Raw genomic sequence first — 19419 nt, 5'->3', positions numbered from 1 at the left:
AAGGTGTCTGGGTTCGATACCCGGTCGGTCCAGGATCTTTTCGTAATGGAAATTTCCTTGACTTCCCTGGGCATAGAGTATAATCGTACCTGCCACACGATACACGAATGCGAAAATGGCAAATTTAGCATAGAAAGCTCTCAGTTAATAACTGTGGAAGTGCTCTTAGACACACTAAACTGAATAGCCGACTATGGTCCCAGTGCAAACACATTGGACTGAAACTTTGTTCAAAGAATTGTTTTCGAGTTACCTTCGTAAGATGTATCATCTTTTCCACACTTGGATTTATTTGTTTTCTGAATAATTTTTGTCGGAATTCTATGTCGAATGTATGATGGTAAAATTCTGAAATCGATGTTACTGACATGTATTATGCAAACGTTCTAGAAGATTTCTTTATACGGCTTCATGCTGAAATAAATCGTTGTCCTACATACGGACGAAGGCTATTAGGCCAGGAGAAGTGGATGAACTTAAGTTTCTGTCAATTCTCATACAAAATCTACTTTTTGTCTGACATAAATTCACTCTAGGTGAACCACTTCCCCTGGCCTATTTGTAATCTGTGTTGGCAGCTATTTTACAAACCGATCATAGCTTTGTCTCGGCTGGTCAGTATGTAACATCTTCAAAAGGAGCTTTTTCAGTAATTTCGTAACTGTTGAATATTTTTATACAGCTTCCCTTTGTTATTCGATTAAATATTGCACCTTTCTATCACCACTGGACTATCGCAGATGTTATTACAATTGCGGAAACGCTGAAAAGTGTGCGATTACATCATATCAAGTCGGTGTCCCGTTTAAGTACAGCGGGCTCATTCTGTGGTAAAAGAAATACACAATCATATTTTCAAGTTGAGCTTTTTAAATGCAATTCATAAGACTGTGACAGCTTGTTGATGGTACGTCTGTTTTTCTGTACATTGTTCAATTACTATTCAACAATGTTACAGAAATATAAGATCCAACAAAATGCTTTCGGTTCCCGACGAGAGGACAAGTTAAGATATGGAATGAATAGAACGCTATTTTTTTGCACATACTAATCACATGTTGCACAATTTAATTAAACATAAGCCTGCATTCTATTGCAGCGACACAGAGTATTGTAACTTTCTTACGATAAAATACTTAAGCTTAATGTACATAAAATAAACGAACACACAGGGATCAATTAAAATACTGACTTACGGATGTTCAACTATTTCAGATGAGACATTCAGATCTTAAAATCTTTGTCGTATTTGGAATGTATTGTGACTTTCTAAAAAACAGAAAACTAAACTATGTATTGTTGAAACATATTTGATAAAATCTATTATTGAACTAAAGTTAAAGCTTAACCTGTTTCATTTGTTTCAAAGTATACTATATATGAAGTGAATTATTTCAATTTGCTGACATAATTTGAAGATCACTGCCTCTATGGTTATATGTATGGAGCTGAAAGTGAGTTTTGTCTGGCTTCAACGTAATACTTAACGCCTCTTTTTCTTATCCTGCTTGCGGCTTCGGTGGTAAGGACGTCTGGGAGTATTTTGCGGCGACGAATGCTCTGAACTTGAGTCTTCGCTGTCGTTTGCCTGTAGTTCACAAATTACCGGATTTTATTAAAACTAATTATGATTGAATCGTAAAACAATTACCTTCGGGCCATTTAACCCATCGGAGCTTCCGTCAGGGAGTACAATGCACGCAGCCAGGCATACCATTTGGAACAGAGCACCGACGTACAATCCGTAGCGTATTACGGTGCCGAAGAAGTCCTCCTCTGCGATGCTGACCAGCGTCGCACTCATATTGTTATCAATTGAAACTGCTTGCGAATGAGGATGAAAATTTAAAATAGTCTACTGTTTAATCACAATATTGATTTTCTATTCCTACTTCTCATAGGGTTGGCAGATTGTTGAAAAGAATGTTTTGCGATGACATATTCTGTCATGCGATTTTCGGTCGTGCTTTTTTAATTGTACAGTTATTTAGTGTACTTTACTAGTATGTATGAAACGTACCCTACTTTCTACTTCTTACGTCGTTTTAATTTGTTATGTTTTTAATTTATTATGAGAAGAGACGAATCTGTAAAATCGCTGATATAGACTAACTTAAATAATGGAAAGCTCCTGTGGTTCGTAGTCGCGAACTTTACCATTAGGCCAAAGAAGGCCCACATTTTCTGCTATTATCGAGAGCAAATTGAGAACTCACTGAGAAGTAGATGTAGAAGGTTGACATCAAAACAAGTCTGCAACAAGATGTATTGCCTTATATCTACATTATTATTGATTTTATACATATAACATTATATATTTTATTACCGTTTTTAATTATGCTATATTGTCATGGCGAATATGATGATGATAAATGGAAATCGAATTATGATATCAAATTCATGTTGAAAACAGACATAGGGCCCATTTCATAACGCTGTCACAACATAGTCATAAATTTCATAACGCTGAAAGGGGTGGGTGGGTGTCCTCAAGATGTTACAACTCATATGAATTAAAAAAAAAAAAAAAAAAAACATACAAATTGCGTTACGAGGGGGTGTCAAAAATTATCATTTTTAGCGTTAGGAAATTTGTGAATGAACCCATAACACTCGAATCAGTTTCGTCGTACACCAAAATAGCTCTCAATTCAAATATTTACAGCTAAAGAAAAAATAAAGTTCAAAATTTTCAGAAAACTGATTGAATTTCTATTTACAGGGTATCTATTCAAAATCAGTTTTACCATTCATGGTTTTTTCCTGGATGTCTAAAAAATTATAACTGGGTGGCATCATGGACCCTGGTTCTGTAGCTTCATATGTTCCAGACGGTTTTGATATTTGAATTGACTTTAAAGTGACCCATGGCTGGTTCATGGAGAAATTCTTGATCTGGTGAAGTAGAGATCTTTGTAACAAAAACATCTTAAAAAAAATTGATTTCTTGTTGGCTAAAACTGAGCATGAGTTGGAGCATGATTGGTAAACGATGAAGGTATACAGTGGCCCAATTTCATATTCGTACGGGATACTGTTTTCACATCAAGTTAGTAAAAAAACTATTAAATAATGTATTGAGTTCAAAATACTTTATCCACATTGAAGGTAATAGGTGTCATCTATTATTTGGCAATCACAAAATGTTTCCATTTACATTCATCTTTGGATAAATGGAAAAGTATTGAATTTATGTCTAAAATTCACCCAATTTCATATTCGTACACCTACCAAAATTAAAACGTAGAACATTCAAAACTAAATTTTAAACCTCTATTTGATTGCTGAAGTGCTTTATTATGATGTTCAGATGTAGTGAAGTACATTTGGAAAATTTATTAGCGGACATATATGGAATTTAGGTAAAATTATGAGAAATTCCAGTTTTCCAATGATTTTTGCAAAAAAATCCAATGATTCGGACAATACCGTTCATTATTGTCATTTGATCCAGACTATTAATTATATTCGTGAGCTCTGATAGAAATTTAGTTGGAATGTATACAGCTTATAGGAACCATAAACAGTTTTCATCCCTTTTGAGTTCTGAAAATTGTTGTGCAATAACTTCAAAACTCTTCTAACATGATATTTTTAATCAATGTAAACCAAATTTTCATTCTAATCAACAGGTAAAGGTTAATTTTGAACTTGTCTGTAAAAAGAATTTGAACTACGAACTTCATTTTACAATAAAGTACCCTAAACTACGCTGTACAAACCTCTACATAATTGATGTTATCGCAATATTTAATTATCTTTGAATTAATATTCAAATTATATTCAAAATAGCACCCTATTTTGAAATTTATTGATTTTGTAAGAAAAATGCAAAATAATTTGAATGAGTAGAGAGCATTGATATACTTTTTTTTAGAATATATCCTGCTGTTTTCATCATTTTATAAAGCGTTTGTGTTGCGGTTACGGCAATAATATTTATTCTATAAATCTCTGTAATCATGTTTGGAAGTAAAATGAAAATTAAAAATAATAATTACGCAATGTTTTGATGGGAAAATTAACTTTGGATTATGTATATCCCTTTAGGAGCCAAACTGAGAGAAATTTACCAAAGATTTTTGGTTTTTGATTTGTAATAAATTTTATATTACCTATGTTCCAAAACTATAAGTTGTCGATATCCACTCCTAGCTACTCTAAAACTGATTATAATTTTCTGAAACTTGTACAATATTCGCAGTAATCATTCTTAAGGACGTGATGTTGAAAAAAAATTAAGTCCAACAATATACTTACCGAATATTTTAGCAAAAACATGGGAAAAGTGGAATTTTTCTTCAATTCACCTAAGTTTCAAATATGTCCGCATATAAATTTTCCAAATGTACTCTACTACATCTAAACAACACAACGAAGAACTTAAGCAATCATCTAGTCCATTAAAAATAAGTTTTGAATGCTGTTCATATCTCTTTTGTTAGGTGTACGAATATGGAATTGGGTCAATTATAGTCACAAACTCAATACTTTTCCATTATTCCAAAGACTTAAGCAAATGAATACAGTTTGTTAATGCCAAACAATAGATTACACCTATGACCTTCGTTATTGATAAAGTATATCGAAGTCCATGCACCATTTAATATTTTTATACTAACTTGATATGGAAACAGTGCCCCGTACGAAAATGAATAGAGATGCTGAAAAAAAAATCCGTTTATTTTTAAATATTATACAGTGATTTCGGTCAGTGTGCATACGCTGTCACGCATGCATGGGGAATAGGCCTTTTCATGTGACAGATCCGTCTATGCAATTGTTTACATCGGTGGAGGGCCGATGCTAACACGGGTCTGTCATTTTCATAGAAGAACTGTCAAAGTTCTTCCCGATCAGCTGATTTGAGACGTCATGTGAATAGGCCTATATTTCAAACAAAAAGTAGAACAATCAGAACAATAGCCATTTAGTAGCCCCTCGTTAGTAATAAACATAAACAACAATATTTTTCGCGAGATGGATTGCATCGAAATATTATTGGAAAATACGTAAAATCCGACTGTTTTGGTTCCTATCTTATAAATTAACAATCAACGCACGAAGATGGCAAGATTAAGCAACGTGCGAGTGAAATTGTGCGATCAAATCCTGCTGCACAAATTGCATGTGCTGAACAACGCAGTGTCGCAGAAGGGAGTCACCGAGCGAGAAATGGAAGAAGCCTTCAAGCAATCAATCGGTTACCGTCCAAGCCGACTTTCCTGGGCCCAGTGGAACGATGGCACGCTCTCGATACTGTACAGTGTAATTTTCCTGATAGCGCTGTTTGTACTGACGCCGTTTCTTGCCTCATTCATCGAGGTCATACTGGGAACGCGATGCATTCTGCCAAACAATTATCTCGTTTGGGAAGCAACGAGACCCCTGTCGGATTGTGACTTCTGTAGAGGTAGGTCCTTAGTGAACATACTCTTTCTGATTTACTGGCTAAGTAGCCCGTCATTCGTTTTGGCAAGAATGATGACTTTTCAGCTTGCACTTCAAAGTGATAAAACTCAGCCTTGATAGTTTATATTGACTTGAAAAAAGTATCACTATACGTGCTAACATGCATAAAGTATGCTGATACATTTTCAGGTGTGTCAGTGCAAAACCAACTGATTTTCTTTGATTAGAAATCGTGAGATGAATTAGCAACAATCATCAACGACGCGTACAAATTTCAATGACGGCCTACTTCGCCTTAAACCAGGGCTGTGCATTTTCGCAAGCATTTTGTGAAACACGAAGGCTTGGCAGCGTCGTCTCGATGGTGACGAACAACTGCGTCGCTTCGTTCTTCTTTCGCCACTCATTCGTTTCGTTACCTTATTGAAAGCAGCGAACAAGAAAGGTGAAATGAAAGAGTAAGAATTTCGTTTCATATGATTTCATTGAAATCTATCAAAATGTTTCAAATTGGATTTTACATATTTTTTTCAATAGTAATGTATATAACTGGTTGGGTAATAAATTAAGATAGAGAAAGTATGCGGGCCACCACGTCGTTCATTTGAATTAATCAGCTCCTAAAGCTAGAGACTACCGATTGAAAGACTAGCTTGCTGCGGTGAGGCTCTGATAAATGACGCGCGACGCACAGGCGGCACGAAAGAAATGAAAGACTACGCTTGCTGCGATGAAAGGAAATGTTTGTCGGATTGAAATGAAACAGTAGAGTTTCAATCGAAAGGGAAGCTTGAGTCCGTCAGTTGGGGACTGAAAATACTTTCAATGAATTGAAAATGGACAGCCCTGCTTTAAACACGTATAATAAGGTTGAGCAAAAGGGAAGGTCCGCTATATAGTTGAAACATAATAGGTATGTTCGTGAACCAACGAACTGTTTAGCTAGTACTGAAAATGAAATCGATTCAAATCATATTTAGTTGGCACAGGTTTTCGAAAGGGAAAAATGAATCAGTTTGTTGATGTATTTTGGGAAGAATGTGTTAAGTTTTACATACGGGAATTTGCGTATTCTTGGCAGTCTATGACCGATGTCGCACTTCTTTTGTATTTTTCTCGGATATCAGCAGACTAATTTGTCTGTTGTTTGTCTGTTTACGTTTATGCGCTGCTCGATCCTTTATCGATTTACACTGACAGAATTATTAATAGTTTTTTGGAAACGTTTTTACAACGCTTCGAACATCTCTTGTCATCTCCTTTGACTACTGTCGTCAGCCTCATTATTTTGAGGCGTATTCATTTAAATTGATAACATCTCTGGCGAATCATCTGAATGTGTTCATTTGTGTGTTTTGATAGAAAAATATAGTGTATTTGGCGTTTGAAATTTGGTTGCCGATAATAGTCGAATGGTGCCGAAGCCGTAAATTACACTATTGCAGAACTGGTAGAGACTAAGTATCTAGAAAATAAAGTCAAATATCGACACATGGAGGTTTGACTGTAGATACCTTCAGAAGTTTTTCTAAAGACAACCACAGGAGTTATCTCAGAGTTTCCAACAGAAATTCCTTTAAAATATCTTACAGAAATTTTTCAAGAAAGTTCTAAGTTCTCCATCATTTTATTCAATCGTTTTCCAACGTATTCTCTAAGACTTCCTCCAGGATTCTTGTTCAGAACATCTTCAAAAATTCCTTACAGAATTGTCGTTCAGGATTACTTTAAGATTTCAATCAAAAATTTCCCTAAGAATATACTGTCAAAACACCAGTAGCCGCTCATGTTACAGTAGCCCGCTCACGAGTGTTAAAAGTAAGTTTACTTAAGTACCGTCCGACGGGGCTACTTTTGATTCCAGGGGCTACTTTGGACACTCACCTTTTGTATTCATTAGCAGCGTAAATATTAATCTGAGCAATTTTGTGTCTTTTATTAACCAATATATGCTCTACCACTAGGCATGATTTTTTCTTGGAACAACATCAACAATAACAGGATAAATAAGAAAACATTTAAAAAAAGCCCGAATAAATATTCACAAGGTATAAAACATGGGCCATACAAACATTGTTTGAATTTTACCCATGTCTTGGAAACTTATTGGGAGCATCACAAAACTATCGAATCGTCATGTTTCATGAAAATCTTGTGATTTGTTTTGCTTAAAATTGTTGTTTTATTAAAATAATTGATCAAAGGTCTTATTTTTGCGACTTTCATTTCATTATAATGTTTTGGTTTGTGTATTTTACAACTTAAAAAAAATAAAATAAATATTTGTAAAAGTGAACAGACATAAAACACATATATTTTAATACGTACCAATGCCAAATTCACAACATAATCTCTAAAAAACTATTTTTCGTCATATTTTACATGAATTTGTAGTACAGAACAGTTGCATCCTTCAAATGCCTAAATTAAACTACCCTTAAGCCAGCTCTAAACTGCTAAGAAGCTAAAAGCATATTACAAAAGCAAACTTACTTCTTTACTATTTGCTAAACTTTATTTCATAGATTGCGTTTTTAATGAAAATTACTTACTGGTATTAAATTAGTTACCGGTATTAATGTGATCATTCAACATATCGTTCATATAACAGTAAGAATAGAAAAAAATAGTTTTTGTACATAGCTCATTTATCATCGCAGTACCTAGTAGTTACGTCGTTCGTTTATGTCAACTTGAAAATCGAGCATTCGTAACTGATAGTTCCATTTAAGAGGAAGTTAAAAATTTAAGTTTCATACTGCAAACTGAGAATAGTGAATGGCATGTTTCGTTGAAATTTGTTATATATGTGTAATTGGTTCTAGCTTTGCCATTTTCTACATTAAGCTTATCAATGAAAAACGTTCCATAACATCACAGTGGACGACAATTTATTGAATCAGTTTGAAAGTTATAAGGAAAAATCATTTCATTAGCAAATTGTGAAAATGTCCAAAGTAGCCCCTTTTTTATTTTGAAGGACACCCTTTTTTCGCTATTCGAGCATTTTTGTTATTTCTTGGTGGATTTGCCTCATATTTTACACATTTGTTACGTACATATACAACTTAAATATAGGCAAACATTATCAACATCTATCCATAATTTTAAGAGCTACAAATCCTCAAAGTTAAAGAATGTGGAAAAAATGTCAAAAGAAGCCCCGTTTGACGGTTAATGTTTAAAAACTTGCTCATAGTATGTTTTAATACGTCCATTTGAATTAACTGGCGGCTAAAGTTTACAAATTTACTACATTTAAACTTATCCTTTTTCAGTGTGAGCGGGATACTGGAATAAAAGCGGCTACTGGTACACTCATGGTATTTAGGAATTACTCCTAAGGTTCCTTCAGGAATTCAGTTCCATTCAGAAAATCATTGAAGTTCCATTCAGAAAATCATTAAAATATTTCCCAAGGAAGTTTTTGAATAATTTGAACATTCATTTTTCTTTCCAGGGATGTTTCCATGCAAATGTCGATTTTTCTACTATAATTATTATATTTTTAGAAAAAATTGGGAGATATTTAAGAAATAAATCCTAAAGTAACATCTGCTGAAACTTGATTAATTTCTGAAATAACTTAACTAACTCGCTCTCTTAAACAACCCTTGGAATTTTTAGGGAATCTTGGAGAAACTCCCAGACAAATTGCTAGAATACACGAAAAAAAAATCTTTGAATAATATCGATAGGAGGAACAGCAAAGAATGCAGTATTACCTAGTGTAAACTTTAAATAACTTTTGATTTTATTTGAGAAATTATTTGGCAGAATTGCACCGCTCATATTTGCATAGTCGACGTAAGCGCCTGACGTTTTCAGCACTTTTTTGTTATTAAAACGACAAACGAATACTTAAACATTTTTTTCACGCTGGTATCTAAAGGAGGGTTAGAACAAACGGTCTGTCAATAGAGTAGAGTAAACTGCACTCTACTGCTTGCATTTATCCTCAGAATTCATTTTTTCTGAATTAAAAAGCATCAACAGTACTCTCCGAACAACTTCATCGAAATTGACGTGGATTGCTTTAAAAATATTTTGTTGTTAAGTTACCTAGCTCAACTCAATGCCTAGTTTGGCGCATTCTTGAAAAAAATGGAGTCCAATCCATCAAATTATGTCAATCATTACAAGTTTGCTCAAAATATCCAAGTAGAACTAGTGTAACTAAGTATGGAGAAAAACCAATAAGGATTTTCGTATTTAAGTGATGATGAATAAAAGCCTATGATCTCGAAATTCCAAGAGCATAAATCTGATGAATCAAACAATAATTTATTTGAAAAACAAAATTGTTACTGGCTGGTGGTGATCAATAGATCAATTGTTCAGCTCTTAACACTGTTTGGTTTTCTGGATTTGTGGTCCCAATGATGGTACAATTTTTCGGTTTAATGTTCTGGACAGTGTCACTTTTATTATATTTGATTTAAAATTGCAGCACGAGAAAATAAATAAAAAAACTAAAATTTTGTCGAAAAAACGGATGTTTCAGATATCAGGATATGGGCAGGATATTTCTTGTTTTTTTTTTTCAAGTTGTTTCTGAAAATAGTTTGTTCAGATAATACCACCTTTCTTCAGGATTTTTATCAGGAGCTGTCTCATAGATATGACCAGTTTTTTTTACTTAGAATCTACCCAGGAAATTCTTCAGAACATTATTGAAAAGCAGAAATTTTAGGAATATTGTTTCAAACAATTTGTTTGAAATAATCTGAAGTCGAGTCTAGTACACGACACTGAAGACGGTTTTTAAGTTGAGGTCGAAATACGCGTATCTGTCAAAGGATACAAACTTTAGTGGAATTAAATGGTATAGTACTAAATTCGTTTTTTTTTTCATCTATCCATCAATAAGCTCTTGACATTTTGTGAGATTACTTGAAGATACTTATAAAATAATTCTTAGAGGAGTTCTTCGGACCGTTGCTGAAGGAAAAACAAATTCAAGAGGAGCATCTGAACACTTATTATTAGCGCATAATTCAAGATGATTATAAGATGATTATAATACGAAGCCACACCTTGAATTACACTAGTCTAAAGAACCAAACAGCACTCTGAACTGAAAATTTGATTGCTTGAGCATTCCAGAATGCAACCAACCTATCAAATTTTCAACGCGAACGGTTGTCAGGTTTTCTAGATCTGTGAGCTTGAAAATTCGAAATTTGGCTTTGTTTATAATCACCTCAAATTGAAGATACAACGAAGCCACACCTCAAATTTTCAAGAGCATAAATCTAGTGAACCAAGTGTGATCAGATTGGACTCCTAAAATATTAACTAAAAAAAAAAAATACCTGTAACCAGGGCCGTACAATTTCATTTCATTGAAAGCATTTTCAGTCCCAGCTGACTGACTCAAGCTTACCTTTCAATTGAAACACTACTGCTTCGTTTCAAACCGACAAACCTTTCCTTCCATCACAGCATGCGTAGTCTCTCCTTTCTTTCTTGCTGCTTGTGCGTCGCGCGTCATGAATCGGAGTGTCACCGCAGCGAGCTGGCCTTTCAATCGGTAGTCTCTGTTTTTAGGAGCCGATTAATTTAATGAATTGGCCCGTGTAGTTTCTCTGTCTTATTTCATTACCTAACAAAGTGCACCCATCATTATTGCAAAAAAAAAATAAAATTCAATTTTAAACATTTTGATGCATTTCAATGAAATTAAATGAAACGAAATTCTTACTCTTTCATTTCACCTTTCTTGTTCGTTGCTTCCAATCGGGCAACGAAACGAATGAGTGTGGAACGAAGGACGAAGCGACGCAGTTGTTCGTCACCATCGAGACGACACAGCCAAGCCTTCGTGTTTCACATAATGCTTTCGAAAATGCACAGCCCTGCCTGTAACTAATCATCGTGAAGCATTATTGAAAATATTCTAAGAAAAAAAATGAAAGCATTTTGGAAAAAACTCTATGTGTTTCCTGAAAAATATCTTTAGACGTGTTTTTGAAATAATCCTCAAAAATCCAAATTCTATTCTTGAAGAAATTCAACATTGAAAGAAATACTCTAACAATTATGTGGAATTTCTTGAAGCCATTCTCCAAAAAAGTTATTCGGCAATGGCTAGAATTTTACCTGGAATAAGTAATAGCCAAATTTCAGGATAAATTTCTTACACTTAGTTCAATTACTCAGTTTTAACATATCAACTAGAATTAACGCTAAAAACATTATCTGACAAATATATTTCAGTAAAGTAATAGCTTTTGTTCAGTATATTCATACGATCTATAACATCATGCAAATAACCGGATATGTATGTTCTTGTACGAATCGTACTAATTTCGGTTCAAATTAACCAATTGATTGGCCTGGAATTTTTCTGGAAAACGACTGGAAGGTCAGGGAAAGTCAGGGAATTTTATTTTCAAAATTGAGTCGACACCCTGAATATATTGCCACGAATATAATATTATTACTACAGTCGAATATTGTTCGTTGCACTATGTTTAATTAAACTTCGTTTCAATTGGGCTCCCGTTAGGTGGGCTATATCCCATCTAAAACGAAGACAAGTGTCACTTTCTGACATAAAAAGAAATTTTTTCAATGTTGGTACCTCTGATTTTCTTTTGTTCTAGATAAATTGACAGCTCAAAACTCAGCCCGATCAGTGAAAGTCTTTCACTAGTAGGTGGGCTACAAATTTAGTTCAACAAGCGAAAGTTGACTGTATTAGCTTTATTGGGGGATTTTCATCCCGTGGCTGGTTCATCTCCAACAACGTATATTCCCTGGAGGCATTTTTTTAGTTATTACTTGGAGTAAATTAGGATGAATTCTTGTAGAAGTTCTTATAGAAATGCTACAAAGATAACTAGAATTGTCTTTATTAAAAAAAAATCCTAGAACATTTTTTTTTTTTTGAAACTTTGGAATGGACCCTTGGATTTTCTTGGAAAAACTCCTGTAGAAATCATTGGAAGGTCTCATATAGGTTACTATAGGAAATTAAGATATAGTCTCTGGAAAAAAATTCACAGCAATCCTCGTGGATATTGTCGAAGGTAGAAGCTTTGGACTCTCTCTCCAAAGGTTTCCTGGAGCAAATTCTGAAGAAATTCTCCAAGACATGATTTTTTTTATGAGAATTGGTGGAAATAATCCCTGTATGTATGCCAGAAGGAATCTCTAAAAGAATTTCTGAAGTTTTATTTCGAGGAATCTGAGAAGAAACTTTTTGAAATAGTGGCGCAATAGTATCTGAAGTTTTCTTTAAACTTTGACAGCAGAATTCACTGCAAGCAAAATAAGGAAAAAAGTAATAAAAGATGACCTATTCTACACCTACTCCAATTATACGTCGATTGTATGTTGTGTCCCGGTCAACCAGTCAGTGATTGTCGATAGCGATCGATATCCATTAGTTTTGCTTCGTTGGCCATCGCTGGACAAAGATTTAAAAGGAAGTTGATACACTGGTTGAACGCTTGAGAAACTTAATGATTTTACAATTAATTTTTGTCATCTAATATAATTATCATGCCACAAAAAAAAAATCTTACCATTCTCACCCTACTATTTTGCATTACAGGCGTTCAAGGACCAATTATCCTGTCCAATCTGTCCCGGGAAGAGTTCAAACCGTACGCCTATTCTTCGCGGCCCATCATTATCAAAAATGCTATATCTCATTGGCCGGCAGCCAGGTTGCTCAATTTCACCTTCCTCAAGGATCTCTACTACAAACATCCATCAGCGCTCAACAGCTTCCATGAAGATTGCCAGTTTTTGCATTTCAAATCGAACTTTCAATCCCTGAAAGACGTGTTTCGCATGTCGGAAGATTTCCGTACCGGGCACAAGCCGTGGTACGTGGGATGGAGTAACTGTAACCCAGTGATCCTGGCGGAATTGAGGAAGCTCTACCCGAAACCGCACTTCCTGCCGGAGGACGCCGAGATGCCGAATACGGATTTTGTGTTCTTGGGTTACGAACAGGGCGCGGTAATGCACGTAAGTTGATGCACATTTAGCGATTCGATACACAATAAACGTTCTGAATTGTAACAGATCGACTACATACCCCGACTGATGTGGCAGGCCCAGCTGAGGGGTAACAAAAGTTGGATCCTGGCACCCACTCCGGAGTGCGACGAAGAATGCCGCAGCTTCAGCTTCTACGTCGAGCCGGGCGATGCTTTGCTGGTGGATACGCGGCTCTGGTACCATGGGACCTTCATTTCCAAGGGTGAATTCTCACTCACCATTCAATCGGAGTACGGCTAGAATTGGAGTATCATTTGAAAACTTATAATTATGCATTATCGTTGTGTCAATAAAGTTGTGTGCCATTGAGTTGAATATTCACTAAAATATTGACTTTAAAAGTTTTAATTTGAAATGTGACCAAGACCAAGGGGACAATCGACCTTTTTCTCCCCGATGGAAATGAGGACGTGGTCGGCGCCGTTATCAATCAAGAACTATTTAGAGTAATGTGATTGTACGTTGAAGATGGTAAAAAAAAACTAAAATCCCAAGCTCCATTTGAGTGGGTCTCTGTGCAACATCACTATCCTGATTGATCGCGGATTAGCATGTACGAAGTTTATGTTCCATCAGTTGATCATTTTCTTGTGTCAGTTCAAACCCAACTGATTTTCAATAGTTTGAAATCGTGTGATAAACTCACCAAGGGCTTTTGCTGTAAGATAATCCACATTTTAATAACAGACTTTACCATTTATTTCAAAAAGATCGGAATGCAACTTCAATAATGTATCAAAACTTTTTTTAGTTTAGTTTATTTATTTTCGTCAACCGACGTAGATTAGTACATTTTACATATACATATTTTTGATTTATTTCTTAATGCTAGTATGAATTACGAAATTTATAAAAAATATTGAAAGAAAAATGTGTGTAAGTAATGTATATTTCATTTCGTTTTATTTTATGTGTTGCGATTTCGAATGGATTTGAAGTATGTTTTTAAATTTTGCCGAGACATGGTAAAGTCAATAGTTTTGCAATGTTGATTGTAAATGGGCATCATTTGATTTAGAGGCCCATTTTTGGCATAATTTGTACGATGATGATTTGTCAGGAATAAGCTACGGTTTCGTAGTTGCCTAAAAGGAATGTAGAAATTTAGTTTTGATAATATTTCTGTAGAATCAATACTTTGCGAAACGAAATCATTTACAAATGAAACCCTTGCGATTTCACGCCGCCCTTTTAAAGTTTGTATGTCAATAAGCATGCAGCGTGCTTTGTAGGGTGGACGTGGATATCGTCCCCTTAATGCTACAACTAGATAACTCGAAAATCAAAATTTTTGGATGTGCCACTTTGAAAATATGACCGTTTTACAAGGTGACGGGTAATCGCAGAGAATATGGTTGAAAAATAAACTTTAACTTGTGTATTTTGAATCACACGCTTATGAGCTGTGGGTATTTTACAGATCTAATTAATAAAAATGTTTTGGCATATTGAAGTCAAAAATTTCAAATTTCGAGTTATCTAGTTGTAGCATCAAGGGGACGATATGACGTCCAACCTAGTTTACGAAGAGCATATTATTATTATTATTATTATCTTTATTAGGGAGATTTTCAGCCCAGGGCTGGTTCATCTCCAAAAGAGCATATAGTAGAAATTGTTTTCGTACAGATTCTAATTTATCTTCGTGTGTGATTGAGAAAGGAGACCATACAATGCTGCAGTATTCCATGATTGATCTTACATATGCAATATATAGAGTTTTAATTGTGTATGGGTCATGAAAGTTGTAGCAGAAACGTTTTATGAACCCTAGCATTATTAGCCCTGTGAATTGTTGAATTGTACTGGTCTACGAAAGAAAGTTTAGGGTCTAAGATTACTCCTAATTCCCTTAATCTTTCACATTTTGATTTCCTAATGCAATTGAAATGAGTGGTGCTGTTCTTTTTCTGCTAAATGCTATTAGATTGCATTTTTTACATTTAGTTCTAATAGGCTTTTTTTTGCACCATGTGTAGAATTTTTCTATTTCATTGCGGAATACATTGATGTCTTCTTCATTTCTTATTTCCAGGTAGAGCTTCATGTCATCGGCATAAATTAAGACTTTGAGTTTATTGAAAATGAATAGGCTGACCAAAAGCTAACAAGATAGAAACGGGACAAATGAAGGACAAAAACGGTACAATCCAAAAGTTACAAAATTTGTAAAATTCTCGAAAATCAGGAAGTACCACGAAATACGTCAAAACTTGAAGATTTTTGTATAAACCGTAGACATTTAAAAATTGTTTATTTTTAACGTTTTTATAGAAGTTGCAAGCATCTCAGATCTTTTTTACTTAATATAAGCACCCTGATATAATTTGTAGATTCTGAAAGTTTAAAAATATTCTGTCGAAAAATTTGGATTTTTTGTACTTCTAGACATTTTTCCCTAATAATGGCATATCAATAATGTCAATTTTGAAGCTCAATCTGTCCCACAAAAAATAAGAGGAAAATTTTCGACGACAGAATATTTTCTAACCATTTATTTACGAATGCTGAACGTTTTTGCAAAAAATATCCACGGTACATCTAAACCAGAAGATTATAAAGATCGAATGTACCTCATATTTTTTCCCGCTAGAGATCAGTATTTGACCTATTATTTCATAATCGAAAGGTTTTAAAATATTCTAATGGTGATTTTTTTCCATACATTTTGTATGGGCTGAAATGCGTAAGAAAACGTGATTATTATGTGCTATATATAAAAACATTCGATTATTATAATCTGCTGGTTTAGACATAGCGTGAATTGCGATTGTCACATTGTCAATCGATATTCCGTTAGTAATGACCGATACGTGTTTGAATCGAAAATTTAAATTTTCTTGAAAAATCTGTCCAAAATTAGGAACTACAAAATGTTAAGTTCTCAAAATAAACCGACCATGATGTTTCAAAATTGTGGCCAGAAAATTGTTCCTAATAATGGTCGCCATATTTTTAGTTTTTCTACTGTAGGCTTCGAATCTCTTGTCTTCTAGGTTATTTTTACCTCCGTACTTTTAAGAACGTTAATAACTAGATTGTTTATTATTACTGTAAATCTGCTGTATTATTCAAAAAAAAAAAAAAACTCAAAGAACTTCAATAGAGCGTTTCAGGCAAAGAAATGTGGTATTTTGCCTTTCCCAATTTTTTGTATCAATTTTGAAGTCAAATTAAGGAAATATGTTGCAGTTTATTGTGAAATTTCCTTTAACATAATGTCGAATATATTGTCATTAATAAATATACATTGTTATGTTCATAAGTTACTAACAGTTAGTTAACATAAGTATTTTAAAGAAATATGTGAATGAGATCAAATTCATCAAAATCGATCGAGATGTGTAACTTTTCTACAAATACAGTTAACTCTCCCTTACTCGATATTCCGTATCTCGATATCGAGTTAGAGAACCATAGTAAAAGTTGGTTTTCATGGCTAACTCGATGGTCCCTTGGAACGCAGTTGCACTGCTTTTGTGTTCTGTAACTCGATACCTCCCTAACTCGATGGTCCCTTCAATATCGAGTAAGGGAGAGATGACTGTACTACAAATCGAGATTTAATGTAGAACTGAATATTTTGGAACCGTTCAATTTCATATGTTAGGATATTCTGATTTTTCACAAAATACGGGACAAATTGAATATTTTCGATAAAACGACGGGACAGCCCGTCGAGGTCGCGAAAACGGTACTGTCCCGTTAAATACGGGACGTATGGTCAGCCTAAAAATGAAGGAAATGTCGTTCACCTACATGATAATAAGAAGAGGTCCCCAATGAGAGCCTTGAGGGACACCCGAAGTGACTTGAATTGGTTTTGATTTGTTTCCTTTGAATTTTATGATTTGTTGGCGGTCAGTTAAATACGATTCAAGCCATTTCAGAAGTCCTGGCTCGATTCCAATGTTTTGTAGTTTGAAAAGTAGCATTGGTATGTCTATGCGATCAAATACCTTGCTAAAGTCCGTATAAAGAGCTTCTACGTGGTTTCCATTGTCCATCGCATTCAATGAATAGTCAACAAATTGAAGTAAATTTGTTGAGGTCGAGCGACCTTTAAAGAAGCCGTGTTGCGGTTAGTAATTCTATTTTTGATTTGAAGAAGTAATTTTTCGTTGACAATTGACTCGAAAAGTTCTGGAATACAAGAGATAATGGCAATACCACGATAATTACGTATGTCAGATTTTCGGCCAGATTTAAAGATAGGCACTAAAAAGGAGCTTTTCCATATTTTTGGGAAGATTCCGGATTCAAGGGATTTATTAAAAGCCAAAACCATGGCGCTGTTAGTTCTTTTGCTAAATTTTTCAAAAATATTGGTGGAATTGTGTCCGGGCCGGGACCTTTTGAAGCGATGGATGAATTTGGATTAGTACGTCTGAAATTTCCCGCACATGGATTTGATTTACACCAATATCTCTAGAAAATTCCGGATAAAATAATTGCGATCGTTGTCTTCTTCCGAAAATGTAGTATAGATTTATTGGAAAAAAATGGCATATAGATTACATTTTTTTTCTGAGTTGTCACCCACACTTTCTTTGCCAAACTTGCCATTTTCGCATTCGTATATCGTGTGGCAGGTACGATGATACTCTATGCCCAGGGAAGTGAAGGAAATTTCCATCACGAAAAGATTCTGGCCAAACCGGGAATTGAACCCAGACACCTTCAGCATGGCTTTGCTTTGTAGCCGCGGACTCTAACCACTCGGCTAAGGAAGGCCCATCACTGATGGCAATATGCAATTGATTGCAAATGTTCAAATATTTTGCTAAGTTTTCATCTTTCTGGTGTTTCTTATAAATTTTGTGTGCCTTTTGCTTCCGATTTTTTAGATTTTTATGTGGTTGTTATACCATATTGGATTTTTTGTACTGAGGTTTCGCCGTATTTTCTTGGAAAGAATTTCTTGTTTTATGATTTCTAGTACAATTTCATTGAATATGTATGCAGCAGTTTCGACATTTCCTTCATTTCTGATTATTTCTTGCCAACTTACATTATTTAATCTACATTTAATTTTTTCATAGTCTGCTGATTTGTATTCAAAGGCTTCCTCGTATTCATAGTCGTTGGGTCTTGAATTTTTATGGATGAATAAAGAATATTCGATTGCTGTGTGAAACGCTTCATTTTTCCACAATGGATTCAATTACTCAGTATCACAGAAATCTTTGTAAATGTTTGTCAATAAGAAATCCAAATAACAGTTTTGTCTGTTTTTAATATGATTGATTTGATTTAGTCCTAAATTTGCGGTTTTATCGAAAATAAACTGCAATGTTTCATTGTCCCCAACGACTGGGAGTAAAATACTTTCATTTTCAGAGTCCCGAATGAAATAAGCATTGCGTTGGTTAAAATCACCATAAATGTGACCTCTGGAGGGAGTTGTGATAAAATTTGTTCGGCACATTGTAAGAAATATTCATACGTGCCTTTATGCGCATGGTCAGGTGGAAAATACACTGAGACAAACAAGTGTGTTTCACCTGCTATGTGTGACTTTACCCAGACCTGCTCGAATTCTTTAAAATGGACTCTGAAAAATTCCAGTCGCCTCTGAATACGTTGAAACCGCTTCCAAAGACTTCTTCGCTTTTAACGTTTTCATCCCAGCTTGTTTCAGCTGCCAGAATAACCGAAAAGGATGAGCTTAAAATGTTTTTATAAATTTCCTTCATTTTTGCTGGGCTGCGATTGAAATTTTGACAGTATATCAAGATTTCAGTCACACTCTGTTTACATTGCAAAGAAGTTTTTCGAGGCACGTCGTTTGACAAAATTTTACTGCGTTCTTCTGTGGCGTTTCAAGTCACAAATCTCGCAAAAAAGCATCATATGAGAATGCAATTTTTTTCAGCTTTGTGCACTAGCCGAAAGTTCTAAATAAGAAGATCAACTTCGTTCGTTCAATATTTCTGCAGATTAGTGCCTTTGAAATCGTGATTAGGGTTACACGCCGGCCATTGTGACAGC

General features: G+C 34.7%; 2 protein-coding genes across 2 annotated transcripts; one reads left to right on the top strand and one right to left on the bottom strand.

The window, feature by feature from the left end:
* Window positions 1-1033: 1033 nt before the first annotated feature.
* LOC5573227 (protein anon-73B1) lies at window positions 1034-1900 on the bottom strand. Its single transcript, XM_001654382.2, has 2 exons — window positions 1652-1900; window positions 1034-1588 (listed from the first exon to the last, which is right to left on the bottom strand). The coding sequence occupies exons 1-2, from the start codon at window positions 1802-1804 to the stop codon at window positions 1484-1486; spliced, it is 258 nt and encodes an 85-aa protein (XP_001654432.1). The 5' UTR covers window positions 1805-1900; the 3' UTR covers window positions 1034-1483.
* A 3021-nt stretch (window positions 1901-4921) lies between these two features.
* On the top strand, window positions 4922-13755 carry LOC5573228. The gene is made up of 3 exons (XM_001654383.2): window positions 4922-5413; window positions 12974-13395; window positions 13453-13755. The coding sequence occupies exons 1-3, from the start codon at window positions 5068-5070 to the stop codon at window positions 13666-13668; spliced, it is 984 nt and encodes a 327-aa protein (XP_001654433.1). The 5' UTR covers window positions 4922-5067; the 3' UTR covers window positions 13669-13755.
* Window positions 13756-19419: the final 5664 nt, after the last annotated feature.

The sequence above is a fragment of the Aedes aegypti genome, chromosome 3, assembly GCF_002204515.2.
Source record: "Aedes aegypti strain LVP_AGWG chromosome 3, AaegL5.0 Primary Assembly, whole genome shotgun sequence".
Classification (NCBI taxonomy): Eukaryota; Metazoa; Arthropoda; class Insecta; order Diptera; family Culicidae; genus Aedes; species Aedes aegypti.
Note: the sequence above shows the minus strand (reverse complement) of the source record. Positions and strands in the feature narration are given on the sequence as shown.

Excerpts from the sequence above, each read along its gene's own strand:
- LOC5573227 (XM_001654382.2), bottom strand. The coding sequence starts at position 1,804 with ATGAGTGCGACGCTGGTCAGCATCGCAGAGGAGGACTTCTTCGGCACC. Across the intron at positions 1,589-1,651 it reads ATGGGTTAAATGGCCCGAAG|GCAAACGACAGCGAAGACTC; the intron begins GTAATTGTTTTA and ends TGTGAACTACAG.
- LOC5573228 (XM_001654383.2), top strand. The coding sequence starts at position 5,068 with ATGGCAAGATTAAGCAACGTGCGAGTGAAATTGTGCGATCAAATCCTG. Across the intron at positions 5,414-12,973 it reads GGATTGTGACTTCTGTAGAG|GCGTTCAAGGACCAATTATC; the intron begins GTAGGTCCTTAG and ends TTTGCATTACAG. Across the intron at positions 13,396-13,452 it reads AACAGGGCGCGGTAATGCAC|ATCGACTACATACCCCGACT; the intron begins GTAAGTTGATGC and ends GAATTGTAACAG.